The 25,212-nt window shown below is 41.7% G+C and overlaps 1 protein-coding gene and 1 long non-coding RNA gene across 2 annotated transcripts; both read left to right on the forward strand.

Moving 5' to 3' along the window:
* The first annotated feature begins 3,514 nt into the window (after positions 1 to 3,514).
* On the forward strand, positions 3,515 to 12,666 carry LOC141786443 (uncharacterized). The gene is made up of 4 exons (XR_012597764.1): positions 3,515 to 3,760; positions 4,437 to 4,524; positions 11,975 to 12,467; positions 12,563 to 12,666. It is a non-coding gene; the product is annotated as an uncharacterized LOC141786443 (long non-coding RNA).
* A 120-nt stretch (positions 12,667 to 12,786) lies between these two features.
* Positions 12,787 to 24,007, forward strand: LOC141786444 (uncharacterized). Its single transcript, XM_074665091.1, is given in 10 exon segments — positions 12,787 to 13,033; positions 13,173 to 13,266; positions 13,436 to 13,503; positions 13,603 to 13,824; positions 13,917 to 14,051; positions 14,138 to 14,200; positions 14,322 to 14,390; positions 14,493 to 17,933; positions 18,033 to 21,013; positions 21,015 to 24,007. Coding segments are annotated over 10 exon segments (8,967 nt in total). The 5' UTR covers positions 12,787 to 12,796; the 3' UTR covers positions 22,672 to 24,007.
* The last annotated feature ends 1,205 nt before the right edge of the window (positions 24,008 to 25,212 follow it).

Consider the following 25,212-nt stretch of genomic DNA (forward strand, 5'->3'; position numbering starts at 1 on the left):
TGAGTCAGCATTTCAACATAATAAATTCACAGGAGAACAATATGTTGAAATGCTGAGTCAGCATTTCAACATAAAATAGCTAAGGAAAATGAAGTGAAGACAAAGTGGATAAAGACAGTGTATACAGTGGGAAATATAAATAAGCCTATAAGAGTTAAAATTAAATTGAAAAATAAAAATAAAAAGAGAAAGTTCAAACAGTGAAAACTCCAGTAATGTAGAAGAAAGCAGAAATCCATGACTAATGTGTAAATAGCATAAAGGATAATAGGACCAGTTTAATGTGTAAACAGAGTCTCAAATCAAAGTCTGCAGAAGGTAGAAGCAGTTGAAGTTGAAGGAGTTTTAGTGGATCAGCAGATTATTTTAGTGTCTGTCTTTGCTGGTAAAATTGTTTAAATAAAGTTTAATGATTTAAAAGTTAAAAAAGGCTATAGATGTGATGCAGAGCTGAAAATGTGGAATTGAGAGAATAAGAAGTAGCATAAATAGGGGGGGAAAGTCCAGAGGTTAATGTAGCACTAGTATTAGAAGAAGGAGTAGTAATTCAGAAGAAAGAAATCAGACATCTATGACTAATGTGTAAATAGCATAAAGGACAATAGGGCCAGTTTAATGTGTGAACAGAGTCTCAAATCAAAGTCTGCAGAAGTTGGAAGCAGTTGAAGTTGAAGGAGTTGCAGTGGATCAGAAGATTATTTTAGTGTCTGTCGTTGTTGGTAAAAATTGTTTAAATAAAGTTTAAAAAGGGCTATAGATGTGAAGCAGAGCTGGAAATGTGGAATGGACAGAATAAGAATTACCAGAAATAGGAAAAAATACAGAGGTTTATGTAGCACTAATATTAGGAGAAGTAGTAGTAGTTTGACAAGTAAAAGCTGTGGAATAAATTGTATGAATAGTGGAGCATGAGGATTAAGTCAAAGGGGGAGAGATGGTATTTTAAGTAACTGAAGTAGTGATGGAAATATCACTGCATGTAAAGGTCTAGGATGTGTGAGGGACAGAAAGAGCACACACACGTGTGTCTTTGTTCCTGAATGTTTTGATGAGTTAGTATAAACAGCTGGATGAGATGAAAGGTTTAATAGATATAGTGGAAATGTAAATCATCCTAACAAAGTTAAAATAAAAGAATAATTAAAGCTGCAAGCAGCGTTAGACGGGTCCTCGGGCTCCTGCCGGTTTCCCTCCAATGTGTCCAACAACATGAGACGAACATTTTGGCGTTTGTTTCATCTCTCTACGACATTCCTAGCCCCAGTTAGGGCGGTTTTGCTGTGCATAGGTTGAAGTGAGCCTTGTGGCTCTGAGAGAATATTATGGGATGTCAGGGAGTCAGTTGATACCATGGCAACGTATCCTCTGCTATGCTGAATGACATCACCAGCTGCATGCTTGGAATTCTAATTAGCGTGACACTAGTGTGATCAGAGTGAAGAGGGAGAGTTTATCAGTCATCTAAAGTAAAGAAATCCTCACAGAGTCCACAATTGTACCCCAATCTGTGTCAAAAATATCATGTTTGATAGGGATTTTTGTCAGGAATCCATTTTTGGCATTTTTAAAGCTGTACGAGTTTTACTTTTTTCTCTAGAAGCACAAATGCGTCACAAAAAAGATGGAAGAGTGCTGAAAATTGATTTTTTATTTATGAGAAACGTCCGAAGTACTTGTCCTGTAGGTCACAATGTTGGCTTAATCTGTGTAAAAATATCATATGGTTGTAGGGAATTTTGTCAGGAATCCAACCATGTAATTTTTAAAGCTCTATGACTTTTAGTTTTTTGTCTAGAGGCCCAAATGCGGCACTAGTAGAAGTACTAGTAGTGAGTGTTTTGACCTGAAATCGGTTCTCCTCATCTGCTAACATGAAGAAATCCTGAATCGGCCAAAAGCGGTCGGCGACTTTGAGGGCTCGCCATTCGAAAAACTGGGCCCGAAACAATAACTTCCTTCACAACTTTTGTAGAGCAGGGTCTGGTCTGTCATGTGATGCAATTTTCATACCTGTACCATTTTTGGTTTCGGAGGAGAAAATTTTTGCAGAAAGGGTTAAAAAAAATTTTTTTTAATTTTGTGAGGCAAATAGCTGGCTTCCTGTTGGAGATAGGTCCAGGGTAGCAGCGTATGATTTTTGCGTCTCGATTACACGAGCGTTTTGGTGTTGGTTTCATCTCTCTACGACATTCCTAGCCCGAGCTAGGGCCCTTAGCGTGTGCCTAGGTGGCGCTATTGAGCTTCTTATGGGATGTCGGGGGTCATGTTTGGTATTAAACGAAAATTTTTCACGATTCAGGGGTGCGTGCCAATTTTGGTGAGTTTTTGAGCATGTTTAGGGGGTCTAATCAGCGTTCAAAGCGCGGACGGAATAATAAGAAATTAAAGCTGCAAGCAGCGTTAGACGGGTCCTCGGGGCTCATGCCGGCTCCTGTCCCCCCACAGTCTGTCATACTGTGTGTCTCAATGAGACGAACATTTTGGTGTTGGTTTCATCTCTCTACGACATTCCTACTGGCCGCTATGGCCATTTTGGTGTGCCTAGGTGGCGCTAGACAGCATTTTATGGGATGTTTGGGGTCATGTTTGGTTCATGTTCATGTTTGGTATTTTTTCTCATTTTTTTGGACGCAAATAATGTGTGTGCCAATTTTGGTGGATTCTTGAACATGCTTAGGGGGTGTAATAAGCGATGGGAGAACGTCAAAAGGGTGTAGTAAGGGTAAAAAAATGTACTGGCTGTGGTGGCCATTTTAGTGTGTCCAGAGAGGTCTGGTAAGCAACACTATAGGTGATGGATTTTTTTTTTACAAAAAAGAAAAAAATATTTTTTTTTGTTTGTTTTTTTTGCATTATTATTAATGTACTAAAAAATTATGGGCAGATGTCAACATCCTATTTATTTTGTGTATCATATCACAGTAGAATCATCATATTTGACTTTTTAATCTTACACTCAAAGTTACAATGTGGAAGGGATTGACTTTTTATTTTTACAGCTGGTGGTAAAATTAACATTTCTATATCATTCACGTATGGTTAAAACGAGTATTCATTGGTTTATATGGGCTTTAATAAATTAGTAGAATTAAACACCTGTTTTACAATTGAAAGTTACAGGATTTACCAGTGTTAGGCATCACTTCCCTTGTATTTCAAGGACTGTGTTGTATTTATCATGGCAACTCATTCCAGTAGATGGCGGTAATACTTGCCACCGGCGTTAGCGCCGTGCATTGTGGGAACTGTATGCCAAGAACACCGGTCAGATGCAGACACAGATAGAAACGTTCTCTAGTATCAGTAGGACATCCTGGGATGTATACAGTAGATTTTACAACTTTTACCATTCTGCCTAACAAATACTGAATTTGGGTCAAAATAGCAGGCACTACTACTGTCATACGCGGTTTGTAAAACATCCGCGGGGATCAATGGAGCGGCGGGAGATGACATCACACGTCCCAGCATTCATCACGCGACCTGTCAACAGTATACGGTCTGGGAGGACAGCTGATCTCACCAAAACACGAGCGGATGCAGAGGAAGATATGAGTCTGTTTCTCCGTCGGTCGGTCAACTTATTGTACACAGCTGCTTTGCTCCAGCACATGGGAGGAGGGAGAGGATTCACCGTATCCCCAGAGATCCCGCAAGATGACATGAAGTGGATTAGACTGATTGAAACAGGGGAGAAGCCAGGAGAGAGCGCTAACGTTGGGAGCTCTCAAACAACGGATTTCGTCTGTGGTTTGAACAGGTACGGAAAATTAAAGTTTCTAGGCTTCAGTACTGTTTATTTTACTACCTGTCATCTTGGTTATCGGCAGTATTTTTGAACGTGAAAGGCGAGTTGGACCGTGTAGCTAACAGAAGCTAACAGAAGCTAAACGTCTGTTGCTCACTTAGCTACAAGCAATTTATTGTAGAAAAGGGGTGGGAAATATAATTGTGGTGTAAAGCAAGACTATACAAGCTTCTGCATTCAAAGGGAGATTATCAGTCTACATATCATAAAGATGCGCACGTATTTTGCTGCATTTATCTGCATTCGTTGAGACGAGTTGGCATTTTTAAACAATAAATTCAACCTGGTAGCAGCATCAAAATGTACGGTTGTTTCGTGGTGAGTTACCAGCGACGGTACTTCACAATAGAGGCAACGTTGATCAAGTTTTAACGGCTACCGAGCAACCCAGTATTTTGGAGTTAATCGCGGCCGTGTTACTGGTGACTCTTGGACAAATACTGTAGATGTGGTGCTTTGTTATTCGTTATAGCCGACTCTAAAGACGTTAAAAACACTTAAGTTGCGTTAAACACATGATTAAACGATTCGGTTATGTTCAATAACGTTTTGTGTGGTATCATTCAATGTCAATGTGATTAGAATGCACAGCTAATGGTAGCATTCTCTGCTGCGTCTTCTGTCGAAGGGGCAGGTACGTCAGAGTGACGTGAGGTACCAGCGGGGTATAAAAGGATCGATCTGGCGTAGTCTCGTTCTTCTCACAGACTCTGGAGGTAAGACCCATTTCGTTGTCTCTTAATTTGATGTAGACATATGTTGTGTTGAACCTGAGCAATGTTAAACGTGATTTAAGGTGAAATGAAAGAACGCTATCATGTTTAAGTAAGATTTTGCTGCTCTGCGGTGAGATTTAAAACTTTCTAGAAGCTTCTGTGAGGTGTGTTTTCTGATCTACTTCGATCGTGAAACAATGTAAGCCTTTCTATCAAATAAAATATACATATTTAAGATGGTATGACACATTTTTGGCGCATTTAAGTACATTTTAATGACTTTTAATCAGCATTTGTGGGTGGTGCTTCAATGCTATACGTATGCTAATGTTATGGAAATCTCAGCCTTTGTTCTGTTAGCCCGATAGCGAGGCCTGCTCCGTGTGTGGTTTTGTGTCCTGTTGAGAGAAATGCTCGGTAGTCTTTACTCCAAAGACGATAATTGTCCTAAATTAGATAAGTTTTATAAATGTAAGATATTATGTTACATTTGTCGTGAATTTGAAGATCATTTTGATTACTTTTAGTCAGCATTTGTGGGTGGTGCTCCGACGCTAAACGTATGCTAATGTTATGGAAATCTCAGCCTTTGTGCGTGTTATCCCGCTAGCGAGGCCTGCTCCGTGTGTGGTTTTGTGTCCTGTTAAGAGAAATGCTCGGTAGTCTTTCCTCCAAAGACGATAATTGTACTAAAATAAATAAGTTTTACATATTTGAGATATTATGTTACATTAGTGGTGAATTTGGAGAACATTTTGATGACTTTTAGTCAGCATTTGTGGGTGGTGCTTCGAAGCTAAATGTATGCTAATGTTATGGAAATCTCAGCCTTTGATTTGCGTTCAGCCTTTGTGTTAGCACGCTAGCTACACTGTGCTTTCTTTTGTGTCATGTTATCACAAATACTCGATGAACTTTGATCATAGTGCAGTTGTTACCCTTTAAATAAATAATATATATTTATTTAGGAAAGAATTGTACATTTTCGGTACATTTTGAATACATTTTGAAGGTTTTACTCGGTTGGCAAAAGTTGTGCGCATACATATGCTAATGTAAGCTCGGCCTTTGTTGAGTAATTGCTTTGTGTCAGCTACGTTAGCCTGCTCTGTTATATTAAGACAAATGCTTGATATTCCTAAATCCAAGTACAATAATTGGCTTCTAAACTAATCAAATATATGAATTTTAGATGCTATGAAACATTTTTGGTGCATTTTGGAGAGTATTGCTTGGTGTGATATTTGCTTTGTGGGTTTAGCTATAATAATGCTGTGTCATAGCTACTAGTTAGCCACCATGGTGTGCCAGCCTTGGCCTGCTCAGTGCTTGGTTTTGTTTAATATTGAAAGAAATGCTAGATAGTCTGCCCCTAACACAATTTAGATATATATTTAAGATACTTTGGTACTTTTTTGGTGAATTTAACAAGATTTTTATGAGTTTTACTTGGTTGGTTGGTGTGTTGCTTTTCTGTAATACTGAGAGAAATGCTTGTTACCTCCAAGTACAATGATTGGCTTCTAAATAAATTAAATATATGTATTTTAGACACTATGAAACATTTTTGGTGCATTTTGAAAACATTTTGAAGATTATTACTTGGTGTGATATGTGCTTAAAGGTTGTAGATATGGCTATGCAGTGTCAGTGAACAGAGGTCATAAATAGGACTGTTGCTCTTAGGGTAAGAGGATATGGGCTCTGAATTTCAACATTCAGCATTTGTGTTTAGAAAATGATGACAGCATGCTGTTTTTGTGGCTTTAATATTCCTGTAGTGTTGTAGTCTTGTTTAACAGTAGGAAAAATGTTTTTAAAGAGTGAACACAGGATATTGAAATATGAAATAACAAGTTGATATTAATATGAATTATTCATGATAGTAGTAATAAACTAATAAATGAATATTCAATGATTTGTCACCATGGAAACCTTCTTCTTTGTTGTGCCTGTTTACTTTCAAATTTGTGAAATAAATATGTCATAAGGATTTGAGCTTAGGCTTCTGGAACTCTTGACAGAGGTTCCAAATAGAAGTGGAACTCTCAGAGGGCAGGCTAGGGCTCTGTTTGTTTACATTCAAACTTAAAATTTTTAAATGTGGAAGTATTGTCTTCTTTGTCCTGCTTTTTCACATTTTTATTCATTGAACAGAGGTCATTAATAGGCCTGATGCCCTTAGAGTTAGAGGTTATGGGCTCTGAAATTCAACATTCAGCATTTGTGTTTAGAAAATGACAGCATGCTGTTTTTGTGGCTTTTTTTTTCTCCCACAATAATCTTGATTACTCTTAAATAGTATTGATTTGAAGATTCCTTAGCTGTGTGATCTTATGCTCTCCTGTGCTTTTTATTGGTGCATTTGAATACATTTTGAAGATTATTACTTGGTGTGATATGTGCTTTAAGGTTTTAGATATAGCTGCTCTGTGTCAGCCTTTTTTTTTCTGTGAAAGCTACTTGTTAGCCACGTTAGCTGTAGCTTTTTTCTCCTTGTTTGGGTCATGCTGAGAGAAAAGACTTATTGTGTGAGTGTGTGTGTGAGGTTTTTCTGCCTTTGTTTTAAATCTTAGCTTGAGCTGTTGATCAGTTGTGTATTTGTCCTGATTAGCAGGCCAGAGCTAATTGGCATTTCGTGAGGGTTAAAGATCCATAATGTGTGAGTGATTAAAGTAATTGTCTGGGACTTTGAAAGTTGTGTTTTGTGGCATTCCTTGCATGATCTTATTGTGTAGATGACATTTGCATGCACTTTTAAAGGCTTTTATTCTCCTCAAATTTTCTTGATTTCTCTGAAATAGTATTGATTTGAGGGCTCCCTACCTGTGTTCTCTACTTTACTCTCCTGAGCTTTTTTGGTGCATCTTGAATTCATTTTGAAGATTACTTGCTGTGATATGTGCTTTAAGGTTTTAGATATAGCCATGCTGTGTCAGCCTTTTTTTTCTGTGAAAGCTACTTGTTAGCCACGTTAGCTGTAGCTTTTTGCTACTTTTTTGGGTCATGCCCGCAGAATAGACTTATTGTGTGAGAGTGTGTGTGTGAGAGGTTTGTCTGCCTATGTTGTTGTTTATTCAAGTTCAAGTTGTTGACCAGTTGTGTATCTGTCCTGGTTAGCAGGCGAGGGCTGACTGGCATTTTGTGAGGGTTATAGATCCATAATGTGTGAGTGATTAAAGTGATTTTTTGGGACTTTTAAAGTTGTGTTTTGTGGCTTTCCTGGCATGCTTTTCATGTGTAGATTACATGTGCATGCATTTTTGATGGCTTTTTTATTTCCTACTATAATCTTGCTTACTCTAAAATAGTATTGAATTGAAGATTCCTTAGCTGTGTGCTTTTCAGTACTCTCCTGTGCTTTTTGGTGCATTTTAAATATATGTTGAAGGTTATTACTTGGTGTGATATGTGCTTTAAGGTTTTAGATAAAGCTATTCCATGTCAGCCTTTTTTTTCTGTGATAGCTACTTGTAAGCCACGTTACCTGTAGTTTTTGCTCCTTTTTTGGGTCATGCTGAGAGAAATGACTTATTGTGTGAGTGTGTGAGGTTTTTCTGCCTTTGTTTTAAATCTTAACTTGAGCTGTTGATCAGTTGTGTATTTGTCCTGATTAGCAGGCCAGAGCTAATTGGCATTTCGTGAGGGTTAAAGATCCATAATGTGTGAGTGATTAAAGTGATTGTTTGGGTCTTCTAAAGTTGTGCTTTGTGGCATTCCTGGCATGATCTTAATGTGTAGATTACATTTGCATGCATTTTTGGTGGCTTTTTATTCCTCACAATAATCTTGATAACTCTGAAATAGTATTGATTTGAAAATTTCATGCTGTGTGATCTTTTACTGTCCTGTGCTTTTTTTTGGTGCATTTGAATACATTTTGAAGATTATTATTTGGTGTGATATGTGCTTTAAGGTTTTAGATATAGCTGCGCTGTCATCCTTTTTTTTCTGTGAAAGCTACTTGTTAGCCATGTTAGCTGTAGATTTCTGCTCTTTTTTGGGTAATTCTGATAAAAGATACATGTTGATTACGTGTACATGCATTTTTGATTGCTTTTTTCTTCTACTATAATGGTTACTCTTAAATGGTATTGATTTGCAAATTTCTTGGCTGTGTGATCTTATGCTCTCCTGTGCTGCTTATTGGTGCATTTAAAAAAAACATTTTGAAGATTTTTACTAAGTATGATATGTGCTTTTAGGTTTAAGACAAAGCTATGATGTGTCTGCCTTTTTCCCTGTGTTGGGTTCTTGTTAGCCACGTTAGCTGGAGCTTTTGGCTGTTTTTTAAAGTCATGCTGAGAGAAAAGACTTATTGTGTGAGTGTGTTTGTGAGGTTTGTCTGCCTTTGTTTTAAATCTTAGCTTGAGCTGTTGATCAGTTGTGTATCTGTCCTGGTTAGCAGGCCAGAGCTTGCTGGCATTTTGTTGAAGTTTTGATATATGATGTGTGAGTGATTAAAGTGATTATTTAGGACTTTTAAAGTTGTGTTTTGTGGCTTTCCTGGCATGATCTTATTGTGTCAATTAAATTGGCATTTTTGATCGCTAATTATTCTCTGACAATAATCTTGATTACTCTTAAATGGTATTGTTTGAAGATTCCTTAGCTGTACGCTCTACTGTACTCTCCTGAGCTTTTTTGGTGCATCTCAAATTCATTTTGAAGAATATTACTTGGTGTGATATGTGCTTGAAGGTTTTAGATATAGCTATGCTGCGTCAGCCTTTTTTTTCTGTGAAAGCTACTTGTTAGCCATGTTAGCTGTAGCTTTTTGCTCCTTTTTTGGGTCATGCTGAGAGAAAAGACTTATTGTGTGTGTGAGGTTTGTCTGTCTATGTTGTTGTTTGTCCAAGTTGTTGATCAGTTGTGTATCTGTCCTGGTTAGCGAGCAGGGCTTAGTGGCATTTTGTGAGGGTTATAGATCCATAATGTGTGAGTGATTAAAGTGATTGTTTGGGACTTTTAAATTTGTGTTTTGTGGCATTCCGTGCATGCTTTAAATGTGTAGATTACATGTGCATGCATTTTTGATGGCTTTTTTCTCCTACTATAATCTTGATTACTCTTAAATGGAATTGATTTGAAGATTCCCTAGCTGTGTGCTTTTCAGTACTCTCCTGTGCATTTAGTGCATTTTAAATATATGTTGATGACTATTACTTGGTGTGATATGTGCTTTAAGGTTGTAGATATAGCTCTACTATGTTGGCCTTTTTTTTCTGTGAAAGCTACTTTTTAACCACATTATGTGGCTTGTTCATCTTATTTTAACCTGTTAATCAGATGTGAATCCGCCCTGGTTAGCAGGCCAGAGCTCACTGGCATTTTGTAAGGGTTAAAGATCCATTATGTGTGAGTGATTAAAGTGATTGTTTGGGTGCTTTAATGTTGTGTTTTTTTGGCATTCCTGGCATGATCTAAATGTGTAGATTAGATTTGCATGCATTTTTTTGTGCCTTTTTATTATCCCACTATAATCTTGCTTACTTTTAAATGGTAGTGATTTGCAAATTCCTTGGCTGTGTGATTTTATGCTCTATTGTGCTTTTTGGTGCATTTGAATACATTTTGAAGATTATTACTTGATGTGATATGTGCTTTAAGGTTGTAGATATAGCTCTACTATGTTGGCCTTTTTTTTCTGTGAAAGCTACTTTTTAGCCACATTATGTGGCTTGTTCATCTTAGTTTAAGCTGTTAATCAATTGTGTGTGTGTCCTGGTAAGCAGGCCAGAGCTCACTGGCATTTTGTGAGGGTTAAAGATCCATAATGTGTGAGTGATAAAAGTGATTGTTTGGGTGCTTTAATGTTGTGTTTTGTGGCATTCCTGGCATGATCTAAATGTGTAGATAAGATTTGAGTGCATTTTTTGTGGCTTTTTCCCCCAACAATTTTCTTGATTGCTCTTAAATGGTATTAATTTGCAAATTCCTTGGCTGTGTGCTCCTTTGCTCTCATGTGCTTTTTTTTTGGTGCATTTTAAATATATGTTGAAAAACTTTTACTTGGTGTGATATGTGCTTTAAGGTTGTAGATATAGCTATGCTGTGTCAGCCTTTTTCCTTGTGTTGGCTACTTTTGTAGCTGCATTGTGTAGCTTTTTGCTCCTTTTTTGGGTAATGCTGAGAGAAAAGACTTATTGTTGTGCGAGAGTGTGTGTTGGGGTTTGTCTTCCAAATTTTTTTTTTATCCAAGTTTAAGCTGTTTATCAGTTATGTGTGTGTCCTGGTAAGCAGGCCCGATCTTACTGGCATTTTGTGAGGGTTCTAGATCAATAATGTGTGAATGATGAAATTAATTGTTTGGGACCTTTAATGTTGTGTTTTGTGGCATTCCTGGCATGCTTTTAATGTGTAGATTAGATGTGCATGCATTTTTGATGACTTTTTATTCTCCTACAATGATCTTGATTACTCTTAAATTGAATTGATTTGCAGATTCCTTAGCTGTGTGCTCAACTGTACTCTCCTTTGCTTTTCTGGTGCATTTTAAATACATTTTGAATACATTTGATGACTATTACTTGGTGTGATATGTGCTTTAAGGTTGTAGATATAGCTACGCAGTGTGGGCCTTTTTTCCTGTGTTAGCTGTTTGTTAGCCACATTATGTAGCTCTTTCTCTTTTTGGGTATTTCTGATCAAAAAAATACATATTGTTTGAGAGTGTGTGTGAGGTTTGTCTTCCAATTTTGTTCATCTTAGTTTAAGCTGTTGATCAGCTGTGTATTTGTCCTGGTTAGCAGGCCAGAGCAAACTGGCATTTTGTGAGGGTTAAAGATCCATAATGTGTGAGTGATTAAAGTGATTGTTTGGGTCTTCTAAAGTTGTGCTTTGTGGCATTCCTGGCATGATCTAAATGCGTAGATTACATGTGCATGCATTTTTGATGGTTTTTTTCCTAAAATAATCTTGATTACCTCTCAGTAGTATCGATTTGAAGATTCCTTAGCTGTGTGCTCTCCTGTACTCTCCTGTGCTCTTTTTGGACATTTTGAAAACATTTTGAAGATTATTTCTTGGTGTGATATGTGTTTTAAGTTTTTAGATATAGCTACGCTGCGATGGCCTTTTTCCCTGTGTTTTAGCTCCTTGTTAGCCACGTTAGCTGTAGCATTTTGCTCCTTTTTTTGGGTAATGCTGAGAGAAAAGACTTATTGTTGTGTGAGAGTGTGTGAGGCTTGTCTTCCAATGTTGTACATTTTAGTTTAAACTGTTAATCAGTTGTGTATCTATCCTGGTTAGCAGGCCAGAGGTTACCTGCATTTTGTCAGGGTTAAAGATTCATAATGTTTGAGTGATCAAAGTGATTGTCCGGGTCTTCTGAAGATGTGGCATTCCTGGCATGATCTTAATGTGTAGATTGGATTTGCATGCATTTTTTGTTGCTTTTTTTTCCCTCCCACAATTATCTTGATTACTCTTAAATGGTATTGTTTTGCAGATTCCTTGGCTGTGCGATTTACTTCCCTGTGCTCACCTGTGCTTTGGAGACTTCGACTGCTGCATTTCTGCGATCTTCTGTTCCAGGACACACACATCTTGACACTCATACATCTCTTTAAACCGACACACACCTAGACTCATTGCTAATCTGCACACACTTTAATTGATTTTATACACATCCACTCAAGCAGACACACACAGACACACACACTCACACACACAGACACACACACACTTGCCCTCAGCCAAGGTGAGTTAAAACATTTCTACATTGTAATGTTAGGTGAAGCGTTGCTATGTGAAGCCTTGTGAGTATGATTGGCACAGATTGACTGGTGTTTTCTCTGTGAGCGTGGACTCAAAAATGTTTCTTCCTCTTCCTGTTCAGATGCCTAGAGCGAAAGGCCATAGGAGGGCGTTGGCCTTGAAGAGGAAGAGGGCAGAGGACCACCCCTGGACTGCCCTCGAGCCTGTCCCCGAGTTCGTTGCTCGTATGTGTCAAACTTTCATTTCAGAATGTTCACTGATATGGTTTGGATGTAATGTCCCTTAATGATGTTCTGACAAACTTCAATGTCCTTTACAGGGCGCGGTACCGGGTACCGCCACCGAACGCGGAGATGTCCAACCTCTGCACTGACCCACCGGAGCTGCAAGTTGGTCACTCCAGCGCATCGTCCGGACCAGAAGGTACGATTTTTGTTTTATTTATTGAAAAATTGCAGCGAGTAATGTGTCTGTTGGTAGGTTTCTCTGTTGTAAAACAACGTGTGTGTTGTTGCAGCTGGTGTTCATCGTTGGAGACTCCCACCTCCGGGCCATGGTGGACGGCTTCGTGCCCATGCCGGTAGGTTCTCTGTCCTTTGCTTTTCTGTCTGTTCCAGGTGCATCGGCAGCCGAGCTGAGGACAGAGGCCCTGCACGCAGACGTCCCGTGGACCCCCGACGCCGTCTGCGTGCTCGCCCCGAGCAACAACCTCACGGCCAGCCGGACGGTTGGCGAGGCAGCGTTGGACTTCGGTGCTCTCCTGACCTCCATCGCCAGCCGCTGGCCCAAGGTGTGTGTTTGTTTCAAGTTTTTGTTGCTAACCGTTTGGTTTTGTGTCAGCAAAGCTGGTGTGAGCAGCCTTTGTATTGACATGCACTTATTTTAGAGAAATAAATGCGATCTGCTGACAAAGGTTTTTTTTCTGTAAGGTGTTCGTGCTGGACTTCCCTCCACGCCTGAACATCCACCCGGGCCTGCAGTTGGCGCTGCGTCAGGAATTCCACCGAGTCGCAGCACGCATGGGTACGTTTCAATCGAGTTTTTCTGCAAAATCTGAGATTTGAGAATTTCATATGTGCTAAAAAACTGTGACGGCATGCATGGATGAACATTTACATGTAAATGCATGCGATAATGTTTACTTCAAGTATTTAAGTATTTTTTTGTGTGTGGTTTGTGACACTTATTTCAGGTTTCCCTTACGTGTCTGTGGCTGAGCACCTCCCCCTCCATCGGTTGGAGCTGTGGTGCCCCGACGGCGTAAGTATTGTCCTAATTTTTACAAGACACTTTATGTGACACTAAAGAAAACATCCAACTAACAAGGTGAAATGTCTGCTGTGTCTGACTGGTTTTCAGGTGCACCTCAGCGACACCGATGGGACCCCTGTGCTGGTGGATCTGCTGTGGAACGCTGCTGTCCAGCAGCTGACCCAGCGTCCGCCCTCGCCCACGCCCGCGGTGTCCCGCCGGACATCGCCGCGTGCCACGGTGTCTCCCAGGCTAGTTGTGACAGGTCACCTCCCTGTGACCCGTCACAGCGACCCCTGGGAGTGGACTGTGGTTGGAAAGGAGGACAAGGTAAAGTGTTTTTCTGATTAAGTGTGTAGAAGTTTGTGCAAAGCCTGCATGTGAAGTTTTTTTTAAAACAATGTTTGTTTTTTGTTTTGAAGGCCGGAACACCTGCTGTGGTTCGGCCTGTCATCCCGCCCAACCCTGTGTGGTTCAGCGGTGACATGTTGGATGCTATGGAGAAGGTCAGTCCTTCTTCTGGCTCCGGCTGCATCGCTGAGCCACCAGCTGGCCAGGTAAAGTGCACACAAGCCATATGACCAAATAGTTGATAACACAAGTGCTAAACAGCTGTTATAAAGGTTTGTTTTTCTTCCTCTAGGCTTCGCGTGCGAAGCGTCGGCCACGAGGTGTTGCCAGGAAGCGCAGTGGAGGAAAGCGGCAGGTGTGTTTTTATTTTATTTTTTGCTGGTTTTGAAGAGTGACCAATGCGGTGTGATACATGTTTTGATAAGAGTTGCATCTTGATCTTTTTTTTTTTTTCCATGTTTTCCTGTTCTTTATAGGTGGCGGCAACACCTTCACCTGCCCAGGAGACCGTGTCTGCCTCCGGCCCCAGTCCGGTCCAGCGCCAGGTGCGTTTTTGTCTGAACATATTATGTGACTTATTGTTTTTACACCTGCATTTTTCCCCCTGGTTTGTCATGCAGTTAAACTGAATTTTTGATTTGAGTCAGGCGGAGGCAGCAGCCCAGGAGTCCGTGGTCCCGGAGGTCATCGTGGAGGAGACATCGCTGCAGTCCGAGGTGCCACAGGTCGTCGCGGAGGAGGTGGCTGCGCCGTGCCCTGCTGTCGCCGAGGGAACCCAGAGGCCACGGAAGATCAGCAAAGCTAAGGACCACTTTTTTTCTTCTGCTTGTGTTTCTGATGCTGGGTTAGATTGTGACAGTAGTGATGTAGCAGCAGAGGCTAGCAGAGCTGGGAGGCCAGTCAGGGTTGTGCGCGGGTCGTTTCATCAGGCTGACGAGCGCTTTTTTTACGGAGGACAGCAGTGTATGGCTATAGCTTTGGTCAGCTTAGCCAAACACACGCTGAGCAGTGTTTTTTCCTGGGACAGACGTCAGCTTGATCGCACGGTGATTTGCGGCGACGAGTTGTACAGTAATTTGCGCGATCGAGGCATCTTCAACCACGCGACAAATCTGCTCTCTGTCCCAGATTTGCCTCAGCAGTTGATGATCGATGATGCCGTGGTTCGCTTTGTTTTTGGCGACTCGGCATTCGGGGATGTCGGCGTGACCGAGGGTGAACACATCGACAGCGGTGTGTTCATCAGTTTGCGTGACGCACTGAACAGGATTTTCGGTCAGTACCACACATGTCTTCTGACGATGTGTGGCAACACTTCTGCCATCATCTGTGAGGATGGACGGTTCGCTGTGGTGGACAGTCACTCACGGGGTAACGAGGGCTTGTTACACTTTAACGGTACAAGCGTGGTTTTGCATTTTGCGTGCCTGGATGACCTGCACCACTACATCTGTCGCTTGGCCGACAGTCTCAGTTCGAGGGAGAAGCTCTTTGAACTGTGTGGCATCTCTGTCCATGTGGGTGCAAGTCCAGTGCTGCCTGGTGTTTCTGTGGAGGGTAGGGTCACAGGGGTGACTGCTGCTCCAGCACCAGAGTGTAGTGTTGTGTCTGAGCGTTGTGTGAGTTCAGATGTTAGTCCAGCACTGTCAGGCGTTTCTCTGCGGTCTTATGCCAGTGTGTTGAGCGGCGGCTCACCGGCAGGACCGAGCGTTACCGGTGGCAGTAAGTGGGGCATTTCTTCTGACACTTGTTGGTCGAAGAAATCAAGGCGATCCGGCTTTCGTTTTAGGTACGATGAAGATTTCCCTCCGCTTGGTCTTAGTGCGTATGCAGATGTCAGTCCAGTGCTGTCTGGTGTTTCCGTGGAGAGGCGGGTCACTGAGGTGAACACTGCTCCAACACCAGAGTCTAGTGTAGTCAGTGAGGGCGGGTTAAGTGATGTTGTTTCTGAAGGCAGTTGCGAGCCTGAGGTTTGTGTGAGTGGAGATGCCAGTCCAGCGTCGTCAGGAGGTTCTTTAGCTAGCGAAGTTAGCAGTGCCTCAGTGGCAGGGAAGCGTAAGATTTCTTCTGGCCCTCGTGTGTCGAAGAAATCCAAGCACTTTGATGTTGGTGAGGCTAATTTAGATGTAGAGTTTGTAGAAACCGTCAGAAATGCAGAGCTCGCTTTCCGTCCTCTCAGTGTAGATGTCTGCAAGACTGTGTGCAGTAGCTTTAACTTGGAGTTTGTGAAGATCGGTGGACCGGCGTCCACGCGTGTTGGATTGTTAGGGGTTCCATGTAGAAATGAGAGGATCGTGGCGGATGGTAACTGCTTCTTCAGAGCCATCTCTCAGGCTGTGAGTGGTTCTCAGAAGCACCATCGTAGGGTTAGGCTTGCGGTTTGCAAACATCTCCAGCGGAATGCTCGTCACTATTCTAATTTGATTAGGAGTGAGTACTCTTCAGTGTCTGAGTACATTCAGCAGTCCAGGATGGCAAGTGTAAATTCTTGGGCCTCAGAGGTGGAAATTCAGGCTACAGCAGATATGTTAGGCGTTAGTGTTTGTACATTTTATGATGGTCGTTGGTTAAAGTACAGCTGTAGCGGTAGGTGTTTGTCGGCAGAGTGTATTTATTTAGAGAATGTCTCAGGAACTCATTTTGAGAATGTAGTTTGTGTTCATGAGCCTGGACTGCAGAGTTGTTATGGTTATTGTAAAGTCAGTGAGGTTTCAGGTTACAGCTTTAGGGCTAGATGTCAGGAAGGTGGTGTTGGTAGGGAGGAAATAGCACTTTGGTGCAGTGATGCCATGGAAGTTTCAGATCTAGGTTTAGATGAAGATGATGAAGACTGTGCAGAGCCAGGTGTGTGGTTTGTAAAATCGCAGCATGTCAACCGTAGGGAGTGGATTCAGAAGAAAAAAAATAAGTTGCTTATGGAGAGACGTCAGATGAGGTTTAGAAAGAAATATCAGGATAATGTGATTTTTAGAGAGCAGAAAAAGTCAAAGAGTGTTGAAAAGTATAGTGAAGATGCATCACACAGAGAGAGGGTTAAAGGAATGAGTGTAGGGAAGTATAAAGAGAACCCTGAGCACAGGGAGAAGGTTAAGGGAATGGGTGTAGGGAAGTATAAAGAGAACCCTGAGCACAGGGAGAAGGTTAAAGCGAAGAGTAGGGCACAATATCAAGATAGTGTCGAGCATCGGGAGAAAGTTATAGATAGGATTATGGTTAAATACAGGGCTAGTGAGGAGCGTAGGGAGAAAGTTAAAGCTAGGAGTAGAAAATTTAGTAAGAGTCAGTATGGTAGTTTAGAGCATAGGCAGCGGGTGATTGGTCGTGTTAGGTTCAGCAGGAAACACAGGGTAGAGCAGTCAAAAGACTTTGGTTTTGTAATGAATGAGTTTTTAGAGCAGGTTAAAGATGGACCTGATTTTGTCTGCTGTGTTTGTCACAGGTTAATGTTTAGAAATCAGGTCATTAGTTGTAATAGGGACGCTTACAGCAGAACCAGCAGAACTGCTGAACTTGCTGAGGAGTGTATTAGTGAGTGTTTCCTGCATCAGTGTAGTAATGAGTGTGTTGTGCCCTGTCAATTGGCAGTTTCTAGAGGTCAGCTGTGGATTTGTCACTCGTGTCAGGCTAAGATAAGTAATGGTGAGATGCCAGCTGAAAGCTGGATCAATAACCTGGAGCTGGATCCCATTCCACCTGAACTGGGATGTTTGAATAGCTTAGAGCAGCATTTGATTGCGTTACACATACCGTTTATGAAGATGTTGGCACTGCCAAAAGGGGGGCAGAACGGAGTACATGGACCTGTGACATGTGTTCCAGCCGACATTGTGCAGTCGACGCGTGTGTTGCCCCGGTCCAGTATGGAGGGGTCGTTAGTACAGGTACAGGTACAGAAGCGTAAACTGACCTATAAAGGGTATTACGAGTATCAGTTTGTCGATACTTTGCGTGTAAGGCAGGCGCTAGATTATTTAAAGAGGACCAATGCCCTTTATGCAGATATAGAGTTTAATGAGGACTGGGTAAATGAGCTTTGTAGGATAGAGGATGGAGAGAGGGAAGAGGCAGAGTCTGGTGAGGAGGAGGCTGTTGTAGATGAGGCTGTTGCAGAGCAAGCTGTCATAGACCAAGGTGAGGTTAGTGCTCAAGGAGCTGATCAGGTTAGCGCACAGGCTGAGTTTGTTGAGGGAGATGTAGAGGAAGCTTCAGACATAATACAAGATGAAATGTTACATGACAGGCAGCAGCACTGCATGTTTCAGGACACTTGTCTTATGCCTGTTGATATTGGTCAGGAAGCATTAGATCAGTATTTTGAGGATATAGTTAATATTGGGCCTGCAGAGGGAAATTGTCCAGTAAAGATGCTTTCTGACCAAACGAATGAGGCTAAATGTTTTCCCGTGTTGTTTCCTCGGGGTAATAAGACCTTTCACGAAACTCGATCAGCTCACCTGTTGCTTACGCGTTATTTTAACAACAGGATTATGAATGCGGACGGTCGTTTTGCGCGTAATGTAGAGTACATATTTTTTGCACAGTACATGTCGGAGTTAGATCAGGTAGTGTCAAATGTTTCTGTGGCGTTGCGTAAGGGTAAAGTAGGTCAGAGGTCTCAGAGAATCACACAGCGTATGTTAAAGGATGAGGAGGCTTTAAAGCAGTTGTTAGAGTTTGATGTTGGTTTTAAGTTCCTGAGACCAATTAGGGGGACTCCAGCATTTTGGCAGACTGTCCAGAAGGAAGTTATGGCTTGCGTTCGTCAGTTAGGGATCCCGACGTGGTTTTGTTCATTTTCGTCTGCTGATATGCGCTGGCAGAATCTGCTGACCAGCATCCTTAGGCAGGAAGGCAGATCGCAGACGGTAGAAGATTTGGAGTAGGCAGACAGATGTCAGTTGTTGCGTCGTAATCCGGTGACGGCTGCGAGGATGTTTGATTACAGATGGCATTGTTTTTTGAAAGCAGTTCTCATGTCTCCCGCTGAACCAATTGGCAAAATCGCTGATCACTTTCATAGGGTCGAGTTTCAGCAGCGCGGTTCTCCTCATGTTCACTGTTTGTTTTGGATTGAGGGCGCCCCCAAAATTGGTAAGAACACAGATGAGGAGGTAGTTGCGTTTATAGATAAATACGTCTCGTGCGAGTTGCCCTCTGACGATGACACATTATTGGACATTGTGACATCGGTTCAAACACACTCCAAACGACACGCTAAGACTTGTAGAAAGTCAAAAAAGAGCAAATGTCGTTTTAATTTCCCAAAACCAGCTACGAAGCGGACATTTATTTGTCACAAGAAAGAGTGCAAATGTGACGGGAAAGATGCATATAGCACAGAGGAGAGATCTGCTTCTAAAAACATGCCAATCTGTAAGTGTTTTGACGACGACAACGAGATGCCCAAAGAAAGAGCGGAGGCAATTTTAACAGCGGTTAAGAAAGCGTTTGAAAATGAGGTGCCTCCTGCGTCTGTCGATGAGTTATTTGCGAGTTTGGGCATTAATCAGGACATCTATGAGCATGCGTATCGGCGTTTAGAGAAGAAGACAAAGGTAGTGTATAGGAGAGAGGTAAACAGTGTTTGGGTGAACCAGTACAGTAAGAAGTTGTTGAAGTGCTGGAACGCCAACATGGACCTTAGCTTTGTCACTGACGCCTACGCAGTCGTCATTTACATCATTTCGTACATTACGAAGTCAGAGAGAGAAATTGGCCTTTTATTGAGCAATGCCCAAAAAGAAGCTTCCAAAGAAGGAAATCTCTCTGCTAGAGAAAGCTTGAAGAAGCTGGGGAGTGTATATTTACACCACAGAGACATCTGCGCCCAGGAGGCAGTGTATAGGCTAACGTCCATGCATCTGAGGGAATGTTCCCGAAAGGTTGTCTTTGTGCCGACAGGGAACAACATAGTCAAGATGAGTTTACCCCTGAGTGTTTTGCAGGAGAGGGCGTCATCTCATGATCTTCGCTCGGACGACATGTGGATGACTAGTATAGTGGACAGGTTTAAGAACAGGCCCGACAACGACGTGTTTAGCGACATGTGTATGGCGACGTTTGCATCTGAGTATCGTGTTCTCTCCAGCAATGAAAAATCAGAAAATGCTATTAAACTGAAAAACAATTTGGGCTTCATCCTGAGGAGAACACGATCTCAGTTTGCTGTGGTTCGGTACATGCGTTTTAACTTAGAGAAGCAGGAAGAGGCTCATTTCCAGAGTCTGTTGCAGTTGTTCCTTCCTTATAGAACTGACTCTGAGCTCAAACCTGAGGGCTTTGAGTTTTTCAGTCAGTTCTATGAGGTCGGGGAGGTCAGGTTTAGGGACGGCTCCGTGCACTCGGTGCAGGCCGTGGTCGAGGAGAATAGGGCCAAATTTGAGTTTGATTGTCCGGATTTGGAGCGAGCTCAGGAGATTGCTGAGCTGCTCGGTGGTGTTGATGAGGATGTGTGGGGTGAGTCGTGTCCTGAGCAGGAAGCTGAACGCATTGAGTGTTTAGAGGAGAGGAGGCAGCAGCAGGCAGAGGAGATAGAGGGAGAGCAGCTAGTGGAAGGTTTAGAGAATATTCCAGATTTGATGGGTGCTGCGAGGCAGGTTGTTAGGTTAGAGAGGAACAGAAACACCATGTCTCGTAGTGAGGGTTTGTGTTTGGTTAGGTCTCTGAATGAGACACAGTTAGCTGTTTTCTATAGAGTGAGACATTGGTGTTTGCAGAAGGTGATGGGCAAAAACCCAGAGCCTCTGCAGGTGTTTGTGACAGGTGGAGCAGGCACGGGGAAGAGTCATTTAATCAGGGCCATTCAGTATGAGGCAGGGAGGCTTCTGTCAGCACTATGTCATCAACCAGACGATGTCACCGTTTTGTTAACTGCTCCTACGGGCATCGCTGCATACAATTTAAACGCAGCCACAATTCATCACACATTCGGCATTGGAACTCATGCTAGTTTACCTTACACCCCTTTAGGTGAAGATAAACTAAACTCGCTCAGAGCTGAATTGGGTCACCTCCAAATTCTAATCATTGACGAGATCAGTATGGTTGATCACATTCTGCTGGCTTATGTCCATGGTAGGTTGAGGCAGATTAGACAGACAGGCGACTTTTCCCCTTTTGGCGGTGTGAGCGTGATAGCCGTTGGTGACTTCTATCAGTTGCCTCCTGTTAAAGCCTCTGTATAGCAGTCCCATCGGGGTGGATCTGTGGTCTAACTTCAGTGTAGTGGAGCTCACAGCGGTAGTTAGGCAGAAGGATTGCGTGTTTGCAGAGTTGTTGAACAGGTTGAGAGTGCGTTCCAAGGACATGCCCCTGTTGGAAACAGACGTCCAAATTTTAGAGTCACGCGAGACCGGCGAGGAGAGCTCAGCCTTGCACATTTTCCCGACAAATATGCAAGTGGCTGAGCACAACCTGGAGCAGCTCTTTGCCTCGTGTCCTGATTATGTGACTATTGATGCTCAGGACTACCAAAACAGTAGCAAAACAGGCAAATTGGAAAAGATGGCCGGGCATCATAGAGCAGCATCAGACACGTGTTTGCAAGAGCGGCTGTGTTTAGCGAGGAACGTCATGTTGTGTAAGAATGTAGATGTCGGGGATGGTCTGGTCAATGGAGCATGTGGCACCGTCACTCACATTGAGTTTAAGAATGTGAAAGACAAGTTTCCTCAAACAGTTTATGTTAAATTTGACGATCCAAGAATTGGCTCACAGAGGAGGAAACAGCGTGCACATGCAGCAGTAGAATGCAGAGATTCTACTGCTATTGATCCAGAGCAGGAGAAGGCTACAAAGTGGGGGGGTTTGCGTGTTCAGTTTCCTCTTAGGTTAGCATGGGCGTGTACGGTACACAAAGTTCAGGGTTTGACTGTGGACCAGGCTGTGGTGTGTTTTAAGAAGGTGTTTGCACCCGGGCAGGCGTATGTAGCACTTAGTCGAGTCAGGGCTTTGTCGGGACTGATCATCAGGGATTTTAATGAGAAGGCCATTTTCAGCAAGACCACCATCAGGGAGGCCTTGGAGGGCATGCCTCCATTTTTGATTGGACAGCAGAAACCTTCATCAGATGCACCTAGCTTCTCTGTGTATCTGATGAACGTTCAAAGTTTAAGCCGGCACTTGGTGGATCTGGTGTCTTGCACGCAGCATTTACAGCCTAACTGTATTGCTGTCACAGAAACGTGGCTCACTGCACAGTCCTCATTGGACAGTGTCCAAATTGAAGGTTACACTTTCCTCAGTCGTCCTCGTGGTGTGTGTTACAGCAGCAGCAGCAGTCACGCCAAATTGTTAGAGCTTCAGCAGCTAGAACATGGTGGAGTTGGTTTGTATAGTCAAGACCAATTGGACTGTGACGTTCTGCAGGTACCCAATTTGAATCTGGAGTGTTTGGTGTGCCTGTTTCCAAAAGTAAACATAGTTTTGGCAGTGATCTATTGTCCACCATGTTATCCAAATTTAGTACTGAAAGAAAATCTGGGGGAGTTACTTGATTGGTTAAATCCAATCAGTAATACAATTGTAGTGATGGGAGATTTTAACGAGAACATCTTGAAAAACTCATCAATTTGTAAATTCATGGGCACAAAAGGATTCCCGCAGCATGTAACACAGGAAACCACAGAGAAGGGCACTTTGATTGATCATGTTTATGTTAAAACAGCACAGTACGATGTGGAATGTGCAGTGATGCCCACGTACTTCAGTGATCATGAAGGTATTCTGTGTAGTTTTAGAGTTAAAGATGATCAGGGGCAGGTAGATGTCAGTGTAGGTGAGCTAGAGGAGCTTTTTGATGCAGAGTTTAGTCTAGGTGATGATTAGTGTGGTTGGTTTGGCAAAGGAGGCACACAAAGGATTCACAGTGGCAGTGTGAGTTCTTTGTCTGAGTCAAACACAGCTACATCGCTCTGCCAGGGTGCAATTAGCATTAGTTATCTGTGGGGTATAAAGAGGAAACTGGACTACGTCGAAAACTACAACGCAGGAAACTACACACCAGTCTGCTCACTCACAAAGTGAACGCCATGTTGGGATTTTAGTGGTTCATTGTGCTTGTTTTCTATATTTGTATATTTATTGTATTTATATATTTATGTATTTATATATTCATGATGAGGTTTTAGAGTTGTAGGTATTTGTTGTGTAAATTTTGTATAGTTGTAAAAAGAAATGTAAATAGTAATTATGATGTGATTGTTAATTAAATAATCATGCCTCTCAGTGAAAGAGGAAAGTGGTTTTTTTAATGTTGTTGATCATGTAGGCAGGCGCTACAGTTAATCATGTATGTTATGGTTGTTAGTGTTTTAGCTGTTAGTCTTTGCTTGCTGCTCATTACCTGTCAGTTTCTTCATGTTTTAAAGTGTTAATATGTGTTATTGAGTGTATGTTTGAGTTTAGTTGTGTTAAATCTTCACAAGTTCACTTTCAACAGTTCAGATGAAAACTGTTTGTTTGTGAACATTAAGTCAGAGCAAATCTGTTCTGGCACCACAAGGCTCAGACTCCCCATTCTGCATGCCTGACTGCCAGGACAGGACAGCTTTAAAAGGAAATAGTTATTGTTGTTATTTTGACTTTAGTTTTTCCATGCCTCCTCCTCTTTGTGTCTTTGAGTCTTATGTTTTCTCTCTCCATCCCTCTGAAAGTTATAACAACATTCTGGTCATGATAAATCTGTGTTTAGAGTGAGTTTTGCAGACGGTGCACATGCTTGGATTATATTGTTTTTAAAATGAATCTTTGTGTCTCTGAGGTAAACTGTCTGGTGGAAGGTGCTGCAGTGATCGTCAACCTCTTCACCAGCAATGAGCTGTGGATGTGGATGCAGCAGCGAGAGACTTTTGGATTCACAGCAACACATGTATTTGTTTTGTCATCAGCTTATGTAGTTTAGATGTACTGTAGTCAAAGTATTTATGTCCATGACATTTAAATGTAAAAAGTAAAAAAAAAAAAAGAGATATCTTAATGTTGGTTTGATAGCAAGGAAGGAATGAACGTCTAGATTCCTGACAAGTGTTGGATGAATTGTAAAATAAAATGATGGGTTTTTTTTTTACCTTTCTTTTGAGTAACCTTTTTTCATAGTCAAAAGAGAAATCGCAAGTAAAATGTATAGGCACAATAAAGTATGTGGACATATATTTGACCAAGAAAGCAGACATTTGAATGTGAAACTGATTTTCAAAATAAATTATGTAATGCTAAACATCAGTGTTGTCTGTCATGCTGTTAATAGTTACTCAAAATGTTTTCCATGTAGTGTGAAAAAACAAAGTTGAGTGATGACTGTTCTTCTGGTTTACAGTGTAATGTAGGTAGATCAAACTTTAGGGTGTCAGCTGAGCGAGAAAGGGTGAGATTTGACTGTCTTGGTCCCACACCAGTCACCCAGATGTGAGTTCATTAAAAACAATTCGATCAAGTTATTGTAGTTGAAAATCTTAAAAGTTCTTGATGACTTCGGTATAGAAGAAGTGATGTTCCTTGTTCAGTGTATTTTTGAAAAGTAAGATTTCAATAATATGAGTGGTGAGTGATGAGAAAAAAGTACCTGTAGTCAAGCAGACAAATGTTTCATTTGAGAATTACCCATTCATTCAACCTCATCACACCCAACGTGTTTTTCACACCTGTACTTGCAGCCTTGTAGAAGAAAAAAATGACTGAATCCAGAGAAAAAAAACTTCATTTCAATTGCAGTGAGTGTTAAATTCCACTGTAAAGTGTGTTTGTTTCTGAAAAGTATCTTCAAACAAACAGTGTGCATTCACATGCTAGATCCAATTTCAGTGGAGGCCCTGTGACCTTCTCAAAGTGAAATACTGATGTGTTAAGCTCTAGCTGTGAGTAGATCCAGCAGTATGTGGACTTAAAAACCTCCAGTCTACATGTTTGTGCTATTTGTTTCAGATTAAGATTTATTGCTTGTGCGTTGATGTCAATTTAGAGTATATTATGGGATGTTGTGGGGTCATGTTTGGCATAATTTCGAATCTTTTGCAGATCTTGAGGTGTATGCCAATTTTGGTGAGTTTTTGAGCATGTTCAGGGGGTCTAATAAGCATTTTACTGGAGGAGAGGGTCATTGTTTTCTCTGCTGAGTCATATGACCAGCTGCACCTCCTAATTAGTGTGTGACATCATCACAGAAATGCAGCAGCCCAGGGGGAGGGTCAAATTCTCTAAGGGAACAAAGTACTCATCATGTAGGCCAGAATGTTGATCTACTTTGTGTAAAACTATGATATTTTTGTAGGGAAATGTTGTCAGGAATCCATTGATGGCATTTTAAGAGATGTATGACTTAGACTTTTTTGTGTAGAGGCACAATGCCGCAGTTTGGGCAAAGCTAAAAAC

The sequence above is a fragment of the Halichoeres trimaculatus genome, unplaced genomic scaffold (genome assembly GCF_033239565.1).
Source record: "Halichoeres trimaculatus isolate MK-OKI-2021-1 unplaced genomic scaffold, fHalTri1.1 fHalTri1_scaffold_28, whole genome shotgun sequence".
Taxonomy (NCBI): domain Eukaryota; kingdom Metazoa; phylum Chordata; class Actinopteri; order Labriformes; family Labridae; genus Halichoeres; species Halichoeres trimaculatus.